Source organism: Acanthopagrus latus, chromosome 7, assembly GCF_904848185.1.
Source record: "Acanthopagrus latus isolate v.2019 chromosome 7, fAcaLat1.1, whole genome shotgun sequence".
Lineage (NCBI taxonomy): Eukaryota > Metazoa > Chordata > Actinopteri > Spariformes > Sparidae > Acanthopagrus > Acanthopagrus latus.
Window position 1 is genome coordinate 16,190,424 of NC_051045.1, and position 15,313 is coordinate 16,205,736.

Sequence of the window (15,313 nt, forward strand, 5' to 3'; positions counted from 1 at the left end):
TAATAAGTTCAAGCAAATACTTGTCTATTGCCAGTTTTAAAAAATAACTTTTAATTTGCTATTGGACGATGTTTCACAGCTCTGGGGCATTGACAGCAAAGGCTCAGTCACACTGTGCCTCAAGAATTTGGGAAAGATGAGCTCTCCTCGAGGATTTCAGAGGATAAATGAAAAAAGTGCACCATAAACAAGAAATATAGCTTTATGGAATCTATATAAGATTAGCAAAATCAATCATATTATTTATTCACCTCTATGTAGGCGGTGTCTGTGTTGGCGGTGGGGATGTGAGGCTGCCAGTCTTTGGATGGTTTGGTCAGGTACTTGGTGTCCGTCACTACCCATTTCATCCTTGGCCACCCTGGTAAACATAATCACGACACCACAGAGAAACATATAGACGTATTTTAGCTGACAAAAAGGAAAAACAGTGCAAGTGCACACTAATTTGGAGCTGCACTGAATTGACAATGTTCACCTCCCAACCTCCAGGATTCAAGGTCGAAGGTGAACAGCCAATACTTTACAAGCAGCGTGACCACAGAACATAAATTGGCCCATGAACAACACACTGTGTATTTTTTAATGAGTTGATCTAATGGCTCCCAAAGAGACTGAGGCAAAGATGCAGGCTTTGCAGCGTTTGGGCTGACTGACCTTTGAACTGGATGATCTCTCCATTTGGCGTCTTGGGCAGCCCTTTGAGACACACCTCACTGGTCAGTGCCAGACTAACGCCACAGCTGCCCAATAGGAAGCCGATCTGCTGACTGCCTGCGTCCTATAAACAGAGACAAGGGTCAAAAGACTTCTGACACACAAGGAGAGGCGGGTATACAAAACTGTTACAATTAAAAACTACACATACAGTACACTCCAGCTGTCAATGTGTTGATCAAAACAAATCCATATTTTCCATAGACCATATGAGCAATTAGGCATTATACAGACAGTATACACCATATAGGCAGCGCTGATTAGAGGACCATACGTGGCAATAGTACAAAATACATTGCAACAGCATTACCTGTCGTGACAGTGGTACCTCAATGGGCACAGGGATGACCTCAGCTAAAAGGCAGCCATAAAAAGCCACCCAGAACATGCCTGGGTCACTGTTTGGATACACCAGCGCCACCTAAGAAACAGAAAAACAAATTTTCCTTAATGTGTTCCTTCATATTTTACATACTATATGAGGACTGACTGAGAAGACTCTTACACGATCTCCAGGCTGTAGGACAGGTTCTGTCTTGGTGCCCAGTTTATTCAGCAGTGTATAGGCCAGCTTCAGACTGCGACTCCACAGTTTACCTGTAAAGAAGAAAAGCGAACAATGATATTAAAATGTCCTGTTTGCAGTCCATGTATTTATGTTGTATAACTGATCCAGGAGAGATGAACTCCACAACCCACTATAGCTCCACACCAGAGGACATGTAGGTGTTAGTCTGCTCAAGCCAACAAATGTCTATTCAGTTGAGCCAGCTCATACGTAAGAGATATGTCTCACATTTACATTTGGTAGACAAAATGGCATGAACTTCACAAACTGTGAACAAAATAGTTTGTGGATTATGATCCATGTTTATCATGACATTTCTATGCCTTTAAATGCTGCTCACCATATGTAAGTGTGTAGAGAGGTTTGCCCGTGATATCCAGAGCCGTGAGGGCAGGGCTCTTGGCCTGGGTGGCCCCCCAGCGGGCCAGGGCAGCCTGCAGGGCAGGAGGCCAGTTACTGACGACACCAAGGGGCTCCCCTTTCACCGGGATGATTTGACGTCCCTCTGGCTTTGGGGTGTTGGGGTCAGGCTGGGGCACTGGACAACAAAAGTTAATAAGATGATAGGGGAAGCTGTAGATGAATAATGGTGTAACAAAACTGTAGGCAACACAAGTGATATCTATTTGTTAACAATGAAGGTAACTAACAACACAGACAATGAGTAAATTTGTCTTCAGTAGGGCTGCAACTAACAATTATTTTCATTATTCATTAATCTGCCAATTATGTTCACGAGTAACCGTTTAGTCTATAAAAAGCAAAGCAAAAAAGCAAAAAAAGTCAAATGCTCATGATATTTTCCCAGAGCCAAAAGTGACCTCCTCAAATTGCTTCTTTTGTCCAATTATACATGGCAAAGAAAAGCAGTAAATCCTTTCATTTAAGAAGCTGGAACCAGCAAATATTCAACATTTCTGCTTGAAAAATAACAGACACAATTTAACACTTGTCAAAAGGTCCATCATGTTGGGGATTTAGTTGCATCTGTTAAAGGTGTAACGGTTCATGTATTCGACCCAAACCCAAGACACAACAGCAACGTGCTTCTTTTAAATCAGCTGCGTGGGAGTGTGAGTGGTGGATTAGCTGAAGACAGTGTGTCTGCGATGTTCAACAGCTGTATGAATGGAAACATGTCAAACATGTTCACACATATTAGACAGCATCACCCAGATGTGTCAGTCACTGAGGCGAGGCGCAAAAACAGCAGTCTAACAACTTATCAAGGCTGTCTCTAGATGTGAAAGCAGACAGGGCCTATATTTCTTTTAGTTTGTTTTTATCAGCCCTGCATAAATACATTACCTATGCAGGAGTGTATGTTCTATGTTTACTGCTTAATGCACTGCAAGCTGTACCAATAATCTCAGGTGGAACTAGGTAGAATAAACTGTGACGTGCACTACCATCTGATAAAAATAAATGAAAAGAAACTTCTCCCTCCACATTAGGAATTTTTTTACTAAACTCATACCATACTGTGACCCCAAAACTGCAGTACAAACCTCGACTTCTGTGTATTATTACATCCTGAGCGTCTAGTGGTGTAAGTGTAGATTTCATATAACTGAACACCCCTAACCTCAGCCTTCCCTACATTGCTCCCCTTTAAGCGTGAAAGATGAGAAAGGCCCTATCTAGAGCCTGTGTTAGTCTGTTCTGGGATACTGAAGAAACATGGTGGTGTCATATATGCAGACTTCATGGCAGAGGACCTGCTCCTTCTGTAGATATGAAAGGCTAAAACTTAGGGAAAGAGAACACAACGGTGACTATACACCAATGAAAACATCGTTTTGAGTGTCATATTACAATTCTGCCCCTACTGTCACCTAAATCCTGCACACTGGACCTTTCATTTTCTTTTTATTGACAAATAGATTGACTAATTGTTGCAGTCCTAGTTATCAGAAATTAAAAAAAACAAGAAAATGTCAATATATTTCAATGTTTTCCCACTTTATTCTGTCAAAAGGAAAAACAGAATGAACATTACTCTCGCCCACCTTCTACAATCTCCTCAGAGTCATCAACGAAGAATTCGCTGAGTGGTGGTCTCTTCGGCCGCTTGAGTGTGTTTAACAGCTGTTGGATCTTGGTGGACACCCTGCTGCTGACAGGCACGCCTGCACAAACACGAATGACAGCAACCGTCACAAACATACTGTATGTAAACAAAAAGCAATAGAACACAAGCGCACACCCACACATGCATTTCTATCCTAACACAAATCTCTACTTGATCACACATTCTCACAGAGGCAGAACCCTACGCACTAGCACACAGTCAGGATCAGAATCAGCAGCAGGAAAGATTCAAAAGGGAAATCGGTACTCGAGGAGACAACAGATTGGACGACCTTTAGGAGAGGTTCTCTATGTCTAATCCTATGACACAAGACGGACATAGAGACAGATAGACAGACTCCAGGTTGGAAAGCAAGCTGATTCGGGGCGTCTTCAGCATCCCTCCCCTTCCCCAGGTTCGATTTATATTACCTTTTCTTTTTCCTTTTTTAAATGAAAGGCAAGACAGGGACAGGATTAATGGACCCAAAAGAAAGAACAGAAATATCTGTCATTAGCAGCATTCACCACACAGTGAAATGAGGATGATGTTGGAGATGATTCCCGGGGTTCAGATTTGCTTATTGATTTGAATGCTCTCCAATCAGCTTCGTCAACACATTAAGTCAATGCAAAACAGAAAATGTCACACAACAGCTGTGATTAGAACATGCAAATGGTTTAACCTCCCAAATCTGAATAAGATCAACAACCAGATGACAGCAACCATATTTCAGGAAAATGATTAACTCTACTGTGATTTCTCTCCCCACGTTAGAAGAGTTGAACACCCTGAAATATAAATGTAATAACATCAGTTCTTCTTTGAGGGTGAGTGTACCATCAGCTGTATCCAGCATGCTGGAACGGCTCTGCCCACGGCTCATGCCCCTGACTGCCGGGGGGAGGTCCACTCTGGATCCCCTCTCCTGGGGAGTGGAGGACGTCACATCTGGGGGGACACTGTTTTCTGGAGGAGAAGAGAAAGTGACTTTGAATGAGAACAACAGCCAAAAATCAGTGTATGTATTCATATTAGTGCTATTCATCAGTTAAGACTACCAATGCGTGTGAAGGCCAGTACGTCAGCCAACACTGAAGCAGCAGGTTGGAGCTGGGGCTGTGGCTGGGTCTTGGGCTCTCCATGTGAAAGGGTGGAGGAAGCAGATGAAGACGTGGAGGAGCTTTGGACGGAACGGTTGATCCAGTAATCTGGGCTCTGCAGGCTCTGGGCGAGCACTGCACTGAGAGCTGCCTTCCTGCGCAGTGAGCCTTCATCCTCTGATGCAGAAGATGTGTCTGAAAGAAAAAAAATCATAATATTTAGATGTGTTTTACAATATCAAGCCCAAAACACATCTCTAATTGTGTTTCATCAAAAGGCCCCTTTAAGCAGGTCCCATTATAATGACAGTGACCAGCGAGGCACCGAGTATGAGAAGTCTCGTTTACCTGGAGGAGTGCAGGTGTCTATGGGAGACTGAACAAAGGCTGAGCGTCTCTTGGTTGGCATGGGCAATGCCATCTTCTCTTCTTTGTGTTTGGCCAGTGCTGCCTGCACAGCCTCTGTGTGGATGTCTACATGAACAGCAAGAGCGACAAAGAGAGACAGAGAGACAGAAAGACAGATATTGACATAATTATTTGATGTGTTTTATGGTTTGTTACTACATCCATCAAGATATCAGTTTGTTGGTTGGTTTGTCAGAAGGATTACCCAAAATCTACTGAACAGATTTCCATGAAATTTAGATGGAGGATGGGTTCTGGCCTTGAATAGACTCCATTAACTTTTGGTGAAGATTCAGATAAAAAGACAGATCCAGAAATGTTATCTCACTTTCTTTAACATTGTGAAATATGGCATTTTAGGATATTTTGGGTTATTTCTCAGCGAATAAGGCATTGAATCTTGATGAAAAAAAAAAACTGGTATATTTTGGTGGCTGAATTCATTAAGTGAATACAAAAGGGCATTGCTTGAGATAATGCACTCTAGTGAGTGCACTTCTACCTGTGTGTTTGTGTGTTTTTCAACTCTACCTGATCTGTAGCGCTCGTCTCTGGCCCCTCCACTACGGTGTGCACGGTGGTGTTTGGAGGCTGAAGATGTGGAGGGGCCCGGGACCTCAGGACTTGGGCTGGGGTCGGCACTGTGGCCCGGGGAAAGCTGAACATCTGGCAGAGACAGATCCACATCTGCAGAAAAAAAGCAATAAGAACACAACATTGATACATAACATACAAACATGAGCTTTTGGGAACTTGCACAGGTTTTTTTTACATAATTCCATTACAGCTACATGTAGGCATAAATATTATATGATCCTCCCAGAAGCTCTCTAAATTTAGTCTTCACTACAGAGCCTCTGAGCGCAAAGTGAAATAAGGACATGTACTTGACTGTTGGAACTTATACCATTAACGCAGTACACGAAACTAGGCTAGATTCAGAAATTGTATTTTTAGTCAGCTGTCCTCTCCTCCCAGAGGGCCTGGGCAACAGAGTCTCTGAGGAGATGATGGTTCAGAGGGACTTAGGGAGTGTTTGCAGGAGCAGGATGAGATTTAAAGCTTCCCAGTAGCTGCTTTGGCATCCAGGGCAAGGTGCCATAAACTCAAGGGAAAACAGAATCCACTAACGACCATTGGAATCTAATTCAAGTATTAAAAATGGAACTTATTCAAGTGAGTTTTAGAATTTTGCTGTCCTTTTCAATCTCCTGTGTGCTCAAGATGAAACAGACCATGGTTAAATCAAGAGGGAAGGAAGTTAAATATTCCACATTTTAAATAAGCTACAGTGACACATCAAGAAGGACGTTTTCATGCCGATGCTAATGTGGTGCATTTTTTCCTGAGGAGACACCACACCCTTGTGTGAGTCAGCTGACTGAGAAAAAAAAACTGATCGGATCAGCTTACCAACGAGGGCAGAGGTGACTGGCTCAGAGTAGTACAGTGAAACTTGGGAACTTCCTTTCTTCTGTGTGCACTTGTAAACTGACAGTGGTTTTAGACAATTGTGTTCACAGTCCACTGCACAAGCTCAGAGGCACACAGTGGTTTTGTTATTCTGGGGATTTGTTACAGTGGGGCAGTTGTTTGATGTTACCGAGCGCTTGGTTATCATCTGCACTTCCCATTATGGCCACTAGAGTGCCACAAATAGCCAGAAATTCTCTTAGACAAGTTGGACAAAGAGAATTAGAGTCACACTGGAGACTCGGTGAACTTAATATCACACTCTTAACTGTTTTTTTGCTGTATGCAATTCTCTACACAGAAGAGGAAGAACAACCGACGAGGTGCAACTTCCAGTCATGACTTCTGACATCATTACTTTCCGCATCGCAGTGTGACCGCACCATGAACAATGTTGAAAGATAATGTGAAAATTACATAGGAAAGAGAGAAAGACAGCAAAGAGCAGAAGAAGAGTTGGTCTTACTTGGCAAATGTTGGATGTAGGAGGCCAGCAGCTTGGCTTTCTTCTTCTCATAGCCCTTCTGCGTGATGTCACCTAGGAGAGAGGACAGTGACACCACACTGTTATGTTAGTCATAATTACCACACAAACACTGCACAACTGCGCACACAAACACACATAAACCAGATAGTCCTCTGAACCACATGCACAAACACATAGCCTCTGCTTTAGCTGACACATTTATAGGGGTTGAGTCATAATAATAATCCTCTTTAAACAAAATCTACTGAACTCCACATGTTGACGGCTTAGTCCATTTACGGCTAAGGCAAGGAGATAACACCATTGTTTGGCCTTACATTAGCCCCCGGTGAACAAACATGATGAGCCTGTTCTGGGCGACGAAACCCAAATATGATTAAGGCAACTAGTAGATAACTGCCAGGCAAAGAACAATGGTGAAACTGACGGCTATTGGGGGCAGTCAGGATAGTAAGCAGAGCAAGAAGGAAGCCATGTGAGCAAGTTTCACATGGGACTCAACAATTTATCTCCTCCACCCGCCACCCTCCCCTTTTCCCACTGTACACCCAGCCCCACCCCTTCCCTTCCTCATTTGGCCTTGGACCGGCGCGACCGCTTCCAGAGTTTGTTGGAGAGCAATGGATGCCGGACAAAGTCCACTCAACTGGAACCCCAAAAACACACAGTGCAGCAAACATGCATGAAGACACACCCTGCTCGGTTCAATAGCATACATACACACTTCCCTCATGCACACAAACAATCCCACGACTGCAAACCCTCTCAGTCATTCCCCCTCCCGTGTCCAGTGATAACACCGTATGCTATGTCAAGTGCCAAAGGACTGCTTAGCCTCAATCCCGACACCTCCTCCACACTGACTGGTGACAACAAGTCACCTACAGAGAGGAGATGTAAAAAGGTTCAAATCAAAAGGTAACAGGAAGGTGATAAATGCATAGCAAGAGAGGGAACAACAATGAAAATGAGGAGAGAGCAAGTTCAACAGCATATCGGAGGGAGGTGGGCTGGATAGACCAGCACTGGGAGTCCCATGTGTGACTCCGACTCGGCATGTTGTGTCTTTAAACTTTCTCACACTCTTGTCACTACCCACGGGTGTGTGGCGTTTGCCTGGAAAAACAACAGAATCAGAGAGGAAGTTCCCCTCAGGATTGAGAATGTAGATTACCAGGCTGGGTTGAATTTTTGCAGATTTCTGATCCTTCCTGTGCAGAAAACTCTTGAGGTTTCACAACACTGTGAAATCATGAGGGGAAAAAAAGCGAAGCGGGAGGGAGTGGAGACAGTTGCAGCGAGAAAAAAACAGTGCAAAACAAAGCCAGAGAGACAGTTTAAAAGAGAGGGAGTGTGTGATTGAGTGCTGCTGAGCGCTTTGTCATTCACTGAGTAAAAAAAAAAAGCTCAAATGGGGTGGCCAACATTCAGCTGTGACTTCATGCCTGGGTGCACACACTTGCCTGAAATGTACTAACTTGGAACTGAAAACACAGCAGCAAATGTGCCTTAGACTCTCTGTTTGACTGTGTCCTTCTCTTATCCTTGTTTATATATTTTTTTTAAAAAAACAACACTCATAGACAGATATGCAAGCACCACAACCGGAGCAAATTGATTGTAGTGAACTGGAGCATCGTTGTTGTTGGAGACGGGGCTCTGTCCAGGCTAGTCCTGTTGCCCGAGCCGTGCCCGGAGGGAGGAATTGGAGGGATGGAAAGATGGAGCATGGGAGGGCGGTCATTAACACGGACAGAAGAGAGTCTGTACTGGTGTGGGAGCATAACAACAGGCGTGGACTGGCACAACCATGCCGGCTCTGTGGCTGGCAGCGGGCAGAGAGACACTGAGGGCCTCTGGGTTGAAAGAGTGACTGTGACAGCTGCTTCAAAACAGAGGAAAAGCTGTATGTTTGGAGAGTAAGAATGTGGTGTTTTGAGTGCAAGTGTGAGCAAAACAGTTCAGTGACTGTGTGGATGTGCGTGTGTAATCTGAGGTCAGGGGACAGGATATGAGCATTACCCCACCCTGTGTGTGCGCTGCCAAAAAATCGTCTCCCTGTGTGTCTAGAGAAAGAGGAATGTGCTGATTGGAGAACTGCATACTAACACAGAGGGCCAACTGGCCAGGAGAAATAGCTCATTGGCCAAAAAGTCCCCTGAGGTGGAGAAAGCGAATGTATCTGTGTGTGCGTGTGTGTGTGTGTGTGTCTGCGTGTGTGCGTGTGTGTGTCTGCGTGTGTGCGTGTGTGTGTCTGCGTGTGTGCGTGTACACAGCTGGTGCAGGTTAACGGGTGCTACAGTACACAGAGAAATGAATGCTGACTGAGGTTGGAGCAGAGTGGGCATTACAGGCCGTCCCCTTGAGATGTGTGTCAGTATGTCAAACCAGGGCCGTCTGACTTTGGTTGTTCAGACACATGTTACACTTGCACAAAATAGATTGGTGGTAGGTTTGTGTAAAAAAGCATACGTTTCATCTAAAATCTGTCAATCATCATAAGCCATCTTTCTTTGAGTTTGTCTATATCCAGCTGGTTGTGTAAACAGGGTGACCAGTGCGGCTGCTTTAAAACTCATTCAAGACTGGATGACACTGACCTCTGTGGCTCTTCCTTTACACTCCTGCTGTTGACCTTTGACCTCAGGACAAGTCAGATAGAGGGGCTGATCCTCTGGCAGCTGACAGCGCAGGGTCACCGAGGGGATAGACACGCGTATAAACAGCATTCCCAGTTACAGCTATAATTGTAGCAGGCCAAAGCACATTCGGACATAAAGGGATTTTACAGTACAAGTCATGAATCCAGGCATTAACGACCACTTCAGTTTTAATCTGCACTCACATTCTCCAGTCTGATCCAGCACACAACAGGCCCTTTGTGTTTGTGCAGCTAATCGATGTGCCGTGCATCAATACATGCATACAATGAAGGTCGTCAGATTTCTATTTACATATATCTGGAATTACAGCTGTTGTTACAGTAATGTCATTTTCTATTTTTAGGTTTTTGGCCACAAAAACATGGTCATTTTCTAAATTTGACAGCTTCCTAAAATGTTTTGAGATGAATACGATCAACGGATTCCTTCAGCTGACTGTCTCTGGTGTCCAGAGTGGTGGAGCTATAATATAAGTGGCTTCATGAATACCAGGATGAAGCCCAATTCCCCCATGGACACCTCTGTCATTAAATCTGAACAATGAATTCTTAATGAGAAATTATTATAAAGTAGTGCTGACCAATAATTCATAACATGTGTAATAAAAACAAGAGAGACCACCTTTTAAGAAAATCATACTCAACTATATTCTTGTCTTGAACACCAAGTTCCCAAGTACTTCTGCGATCATTTTTATGCAGTTTTCCTTCAGCATTTTTCTAAATAATTAGATACTGAAGCCATTATGGACAGTAAAATACTTGAGTTTTTCCATCTACCAGTCCCCTTGGCCATTGAGTAAAAATTTAATTTCAGAAACATGCATTCACACTCAGCATGCGAAACGATTAGACCTATCAGATGTAGACCTGGTTACAGTGTTGTCAAAATACTCAATTTTCTAACTTCGACACAATATCTTGAAAAATACTGACATTCAACTCCATTTTCAATTTCATGGGGTGGAATTGACACAATGTTGAAGTGATTCATTTTGGACTTTTATTAAAAGATAAATATAACAAAGCTTGTGTACTATCTGTTAAGCACAACAGCATCTAAAAAAAAACTAAATTTGTTTTAATTGGCGGTGTATCAATCAATTCGCAAAAAAAGCACTGAAACTGTTTCAAATATTCAAAATTGACATGTATCTATATTTTTGACCACACCAATAACCAATATCCACACTTCAATATCTAGTAATTTATTGTAACACTCATCAATGTTATTGCACATCACAGATTTTCCTCATATCATGCAGCCTTTTTATAAAGTGGATTTATAGCTCTCACATCGCTCTTCAGGAATAGAACCCAATAACTTTAGATTAAGGCTTACATGAAAAGCAATCCAAGAAAAACACGAGCTGTGCAGATGCCAAAGTACTTAAAGGGTACTAAGCTTCAATGCCTTGATAGTCATTTCCGAGCAGCTGAAACATGAATCATCTGACTGCAGCTGACACTACAGTTTCTTAGGTCACTATTAACAATGGACTAAATATTTGGTTTCTCAAACAAACCCAAAGAGGAACACTAATACCTTATTAATGCTGGACAAATGATGAGTAATGCACAGTGGTGAGAACAGCACACAGTCAGAAAGGGCTGGGAAGGAGAACACACAGTGTGGGGGGAATACACAATGACTACGTTTACATACACACTGTTATTCTGAACATGACAGTATTCCCAATTTGATATGGGTCAAGTAAACACCTTATTCCATTTGATAATTCAGAATTATTATTATTATAAGCTCAGTTTGCAACACGTGGCCTGTTGCCTGTTTACGGTCAGATCTGAGCATTGTCTGTCCAAAAGTCTGCAAGGCTGGGGAAGAGCTGTGTTTGTTAATCAGAGTATGAACAGCTGTATGTAGAAGTAAAGAAATGAAGATGAATAAATTCCTTAGATATAAACTATCAAATAATTCATCAACATTCAAAATATCTACAGCCTTTGTCCGTTCTTCCGAGCCATTAAGAATCCAGCTGGTGTATTATCTGCATTATCTGCAGAAGCATTTACATAAACCCTGATGCAGGACTCCAAGTAATTCAGCAAGTGGTTAATTTATTATAGGAATTAAAAGGGGACTTGAAAGAGGTTTTTTCAGTCTGTGTTAATAATCTAAGTGAGCAGTTTAATTATATCTGTTGCTATCAGCAAACAGAACTTTGGCACGAGTCTCAGTCATTTACATAAAAACTCCCACAACAAAATCAGTGAGCTCCCAAGCTATTACTTCAATCAGAGTAACACCTGATGCCAACTTTTACACTCAGACGTTTTTCTTCCTAACTGATGCTGGCTGGCTTGTGACAAACTGCTGTAATTTTGGAGAATACTTCTCTCTGCCTGAGAGGTTTAGTAAAGCACTTTTTAATGCCAACAATTCTATCCGTTTTGTGGTGAGAGCACATTTTCTTAAATGAAAAAGCCACTGGCAATTTGCAAAAGCGAGCATGACAGTGACTTCAGTTGTTTTTTAAGTATAGAAGAAGCACCCTGGGTTATAGATGAATATGGGAGTCTATGATCAAGGGACTAAATGATGAAAATACTCTAGCAGAACCCACAGTATAGCAAAGCAATAAAGACAAGGAGACAGCAGTTTCCAGGGGGATATTCATAACAGTCAGAGGTCAAAGCTTGGCTAATGTCTCCTCTATACCACATAATGATGAGCTAATAATTGATTCTGTGAGACAGTCTGGACTGTACTGTTAAAACCCGGCCATCCACCAACCTGCCCCCAACACCCACACCCACACATAGACACGCAGGAACAATTAGATTAAGGTCAGTAAAGTAAGGTGCAGAGGTAAAAGATTTGTGTTGTGTCTTTGTGTGGTGGGGGGGGTCCTGATTGGCTTTAGGAATCAACTGATTAGCCTCTCAGCACCCTCACCTTACCACGACACTAACATCATGCACGAACAGGCCGCACGCATTTCCATGTTAAAATGATTGAGTCATATTTTCGCTTCTCTGTCCATGATGTTGCAATGCTTCTGTCATCTCATAAAATAATATGGCTTAGGTAGATTTCTGTCTATACCATGTACAGACCTCTGTGACCCCGTACTCAACACATATTTAGCCCCCCCACTGGTATTGCTCTGTAATTACCGTGGGCAGATTAGCCTGGCAGCCTCCAGCTTTGGGAGGAAGTGACATAAACATTTCTGCCACCCACAGTTTCCTCTTGTCTCAGTATCAGTTCCTTTCCCAGCATGCACGCAGGCATCAACATGTCACAGGTTACGCATAAAAACATGACTGTACACAAACACTTCAATAAAATAACTACCCAGATTACACAGATAGTGGTTAATAAAACCTTGCTTTCACATCGTGAGAATCATCCAGCATTCACATTTTTGGCTCTATCCTAATCTGTAATCTGAGATTACATCTAACCTAACAGATTACATCGCTCCGTCTGGACAGATAGAGGACAAAAAATATCTGAATTGAAGCTAGCCTCCGAGCCTGTAGTGTAGGACTGTCTTCTAGCCCTGTGAGGTCATTGTCGGGCTTCAAGCCAGCAATACTGGTTCAGTTCAGACAAGGCTCTCTTTGTTTATCAGTGTCTTATTGTCTGTGACAAACACGATGCAAACGTACTACTCTCTTACAACTCAATCTCACGAGAAAAAGACACCAACTAAACAAAGATATTCTCCCAGTAGGGAGCTTGGTGAGCAGATGACAGCGAGGAGACACACAAAGCACAAATAGAAATAGTCCCACAAACAGCCACAGTCTGCACATTGACATGTAAATACGCGCATAAACACATGGGCTGAGAGGAACTAACGTCAGCCACAGGATCTTATTTATAGAGACTCTGAGCAGAAACACAAAAACAACGGGCTGCCTGTGCTGAGAACATGGGTAAATAGCACTCTGCAGGAAATGCAAATGAATGAGTATGACACCAAGGCCACTTAATGGCACCTGGTCGTTAGTTTAAGTAGATGTTAGACGCTAATTTCCATATTTTATGCTCTAAAGTGGTAGTAAACTCCCATACTCTAGATCTCCATTTCCGTGCACGATTTATTCTTTATACTGTGAGCGAGAGCCAACGCCATAAGTCTATCAATGAACTAGTCAAATAAATGGCAACTCTCTGGAAAACTGGTCAATCATTTGAGGAATTTTGAAAAAAATTCCCCTGTCCTACCACATGAATTGTTAAGATTTATACTGCTTATCTTTGTCTATGTGATGGAATGCTTATGTAAATCTGTAGGTTTTGGTCTTAGACAAGCAAACAGCTAGATGACATCAACCCTGAAAAACTGAGAAGGGCATTCTTCACATAATCTGACATTTTACAGACCACAGAATTATTTGATCAGGATACAAAAAATTGTTGATCAGAAAAATAATCATTAGTTGGAGCAAAACTGAAGAGGCCTTTTGGATGAGAGACGAAACGTCCTCAAGAAACTGAAACAAGTCCAGTTGCCTACAATACAGCACTTACAATTACCATGACCGGGATGATTGAGAACCTTCACCAACATTAGGTGCAGCACTATACACTGCTCTGACAAACGATCTTATCAATCTGATCTGAACTGTCATCCTCACAGTGTTATAAGAAAATCCTGAATGGTTTCTGGGTAGAATTTTATGTACCTTATGTAACTTCTTTGCACCAGAAAACTGGATGAGCCTCTGCACCCTTAAGACTGTGTAGCCTCAAAGTCTGAAGGTACTTCTTCTTAGCGTATCATCAGCTATTAAATGCTTGCAGCAATGAGCTGTATCTCAGGGAGTATTATGTCCATGTCTGGAAACTGATTGAAACATTTGTACAAAAGGCCTCCCACCTCCAGGACCAATGTTTTCCACTCCAAAAGCAGGCCTACAATTCCACTGGGAGCCGGCTAGTCCATGTGGGGGTTTTCAGTCAGACAGGGAGGATGAAGTGATCTCTGGATGGCTAGAGAAATCTGCCGGCCAGCTGAGAGAAAGGCTGGGGGAGTGTAATTTCTCTTGACAGAATCTCCATTGGAAACAGAAATCGGGTTTGTGTTTGGTTGCTCTGAGGGTGGAACCAGCAGTTCTTGACAGTCAGTTGACAGTCAAGATTGAGTTTCGGCCATAAATAAGTGCTTAAGTACTTAAACAAAGTGTTGCTGCAAGAGAGAACAGTACATCTTATTTTTTCTCCAGAATGGCTACATGTACCTGATGTAGTAGTGGCACTCCTAGTTTATTTAAGTGGAACAGTATGTCATGAATGTTAACAAGACATCTTCTTTTTCTCTAATCTGACAGATAGAAGATAGAAGATTGTCAAGTTCGAGTTGGGCCGAAAGACGATGACATACTCCATCGTATATGGCCGACAGTCATCGACTTCTGAGCAGGGTGCCATCGTTACACTGTGACTTAAAAGGCTGCCAGTCAGAGAACAAAGTAGTGGGTCCCCCTCAGAGTTGCTGTATGGCAGGAGCTGTTAGTGTTTGTGACATGTTGAAGAGAAACTGAAAAGAAGTTTGTTTCTGCTCAATGCATAATAGTGACCTTGCCGGGAAACTCGTTGATTATATCTGCCCAGTTCAGTGAACCCAAGATGCTTGGATATACTGGTGGCAACAGGGTTTTTTTCCTGCTGGCTGCTATCAGTTTGTTTCTTTCGATCATGTCGTTGTTATTTGCATTTTCTTGTCTTAGCTCCCTCCATCTAGCTAGCTGGATAACTTTGTTTCAAGCCTCTGAGGCTGAACACAGCATAGTAACAGAGACAAAGACTCCTCTTTGCAGGGTGAGCTCAGTTAAGTGAAGCAAAGACTAG

At 42.7% G+C, this 15,313-nt stretch overlaps 1 protein-coding gene across 2 annotated transcripts in view; it reads right to left on the reverse strand.

The window, feature by feature from the left end:
- Nucleotides 1-15,313, reverse strand: part of dip2ba (disco-interacting protein 2 homolog Ba) — a 46,688-nt gene that overhangs the window by 16,999 nt on the left and 14,376 nt on the right. The window contains exons 2-13 of one of the 2 annotated variants that reach the window (XM_037104586.1): nt 6,807-6,878; nt 5,399-5,554; nt 4,808-4,933; nt 4,418-4,654; nt 4,197-4,325; nt 3,788-3,799; nt 3,295-3,414; nt 1,626-1,823; nt 1,223-1,314; nt 1,028-1,138; nt 658-781; nt 252-361 (exon numbers count right to left, since the gene is read on the reverse strand). In XM_037104586.1, the coding sequence (XP_036960481.1) occupies nt 252-361; nt 658-781; nt 1,028-1,138; nt 1,223-1,314; nt 1,626-1,823; nt 3,295-3,414; nt 3,788-3,799; nt 4,197-4,325; nt 4,418-4,654; nt 4,808-4,933; nt 5,399-5,554; nt 6,807-6,878 (1,487 nt within the window). The remainder of the gene's footprint in view (nt 1-251; nt 362-657; nt 782-1,027; nt 1,139-1,222; nt 1,315-1,625; nt 1,824-3,294; nt 3,415-3,787; nt 3,800-4,196; nt 4,326-4,417; nt 4,655-4,807; nt 4,934-5,398; nt 5,555-6,806; nt 6,879-15,313) is intronic. The other variant, XM_037104587.1, reaches the window with a different exon arrangement.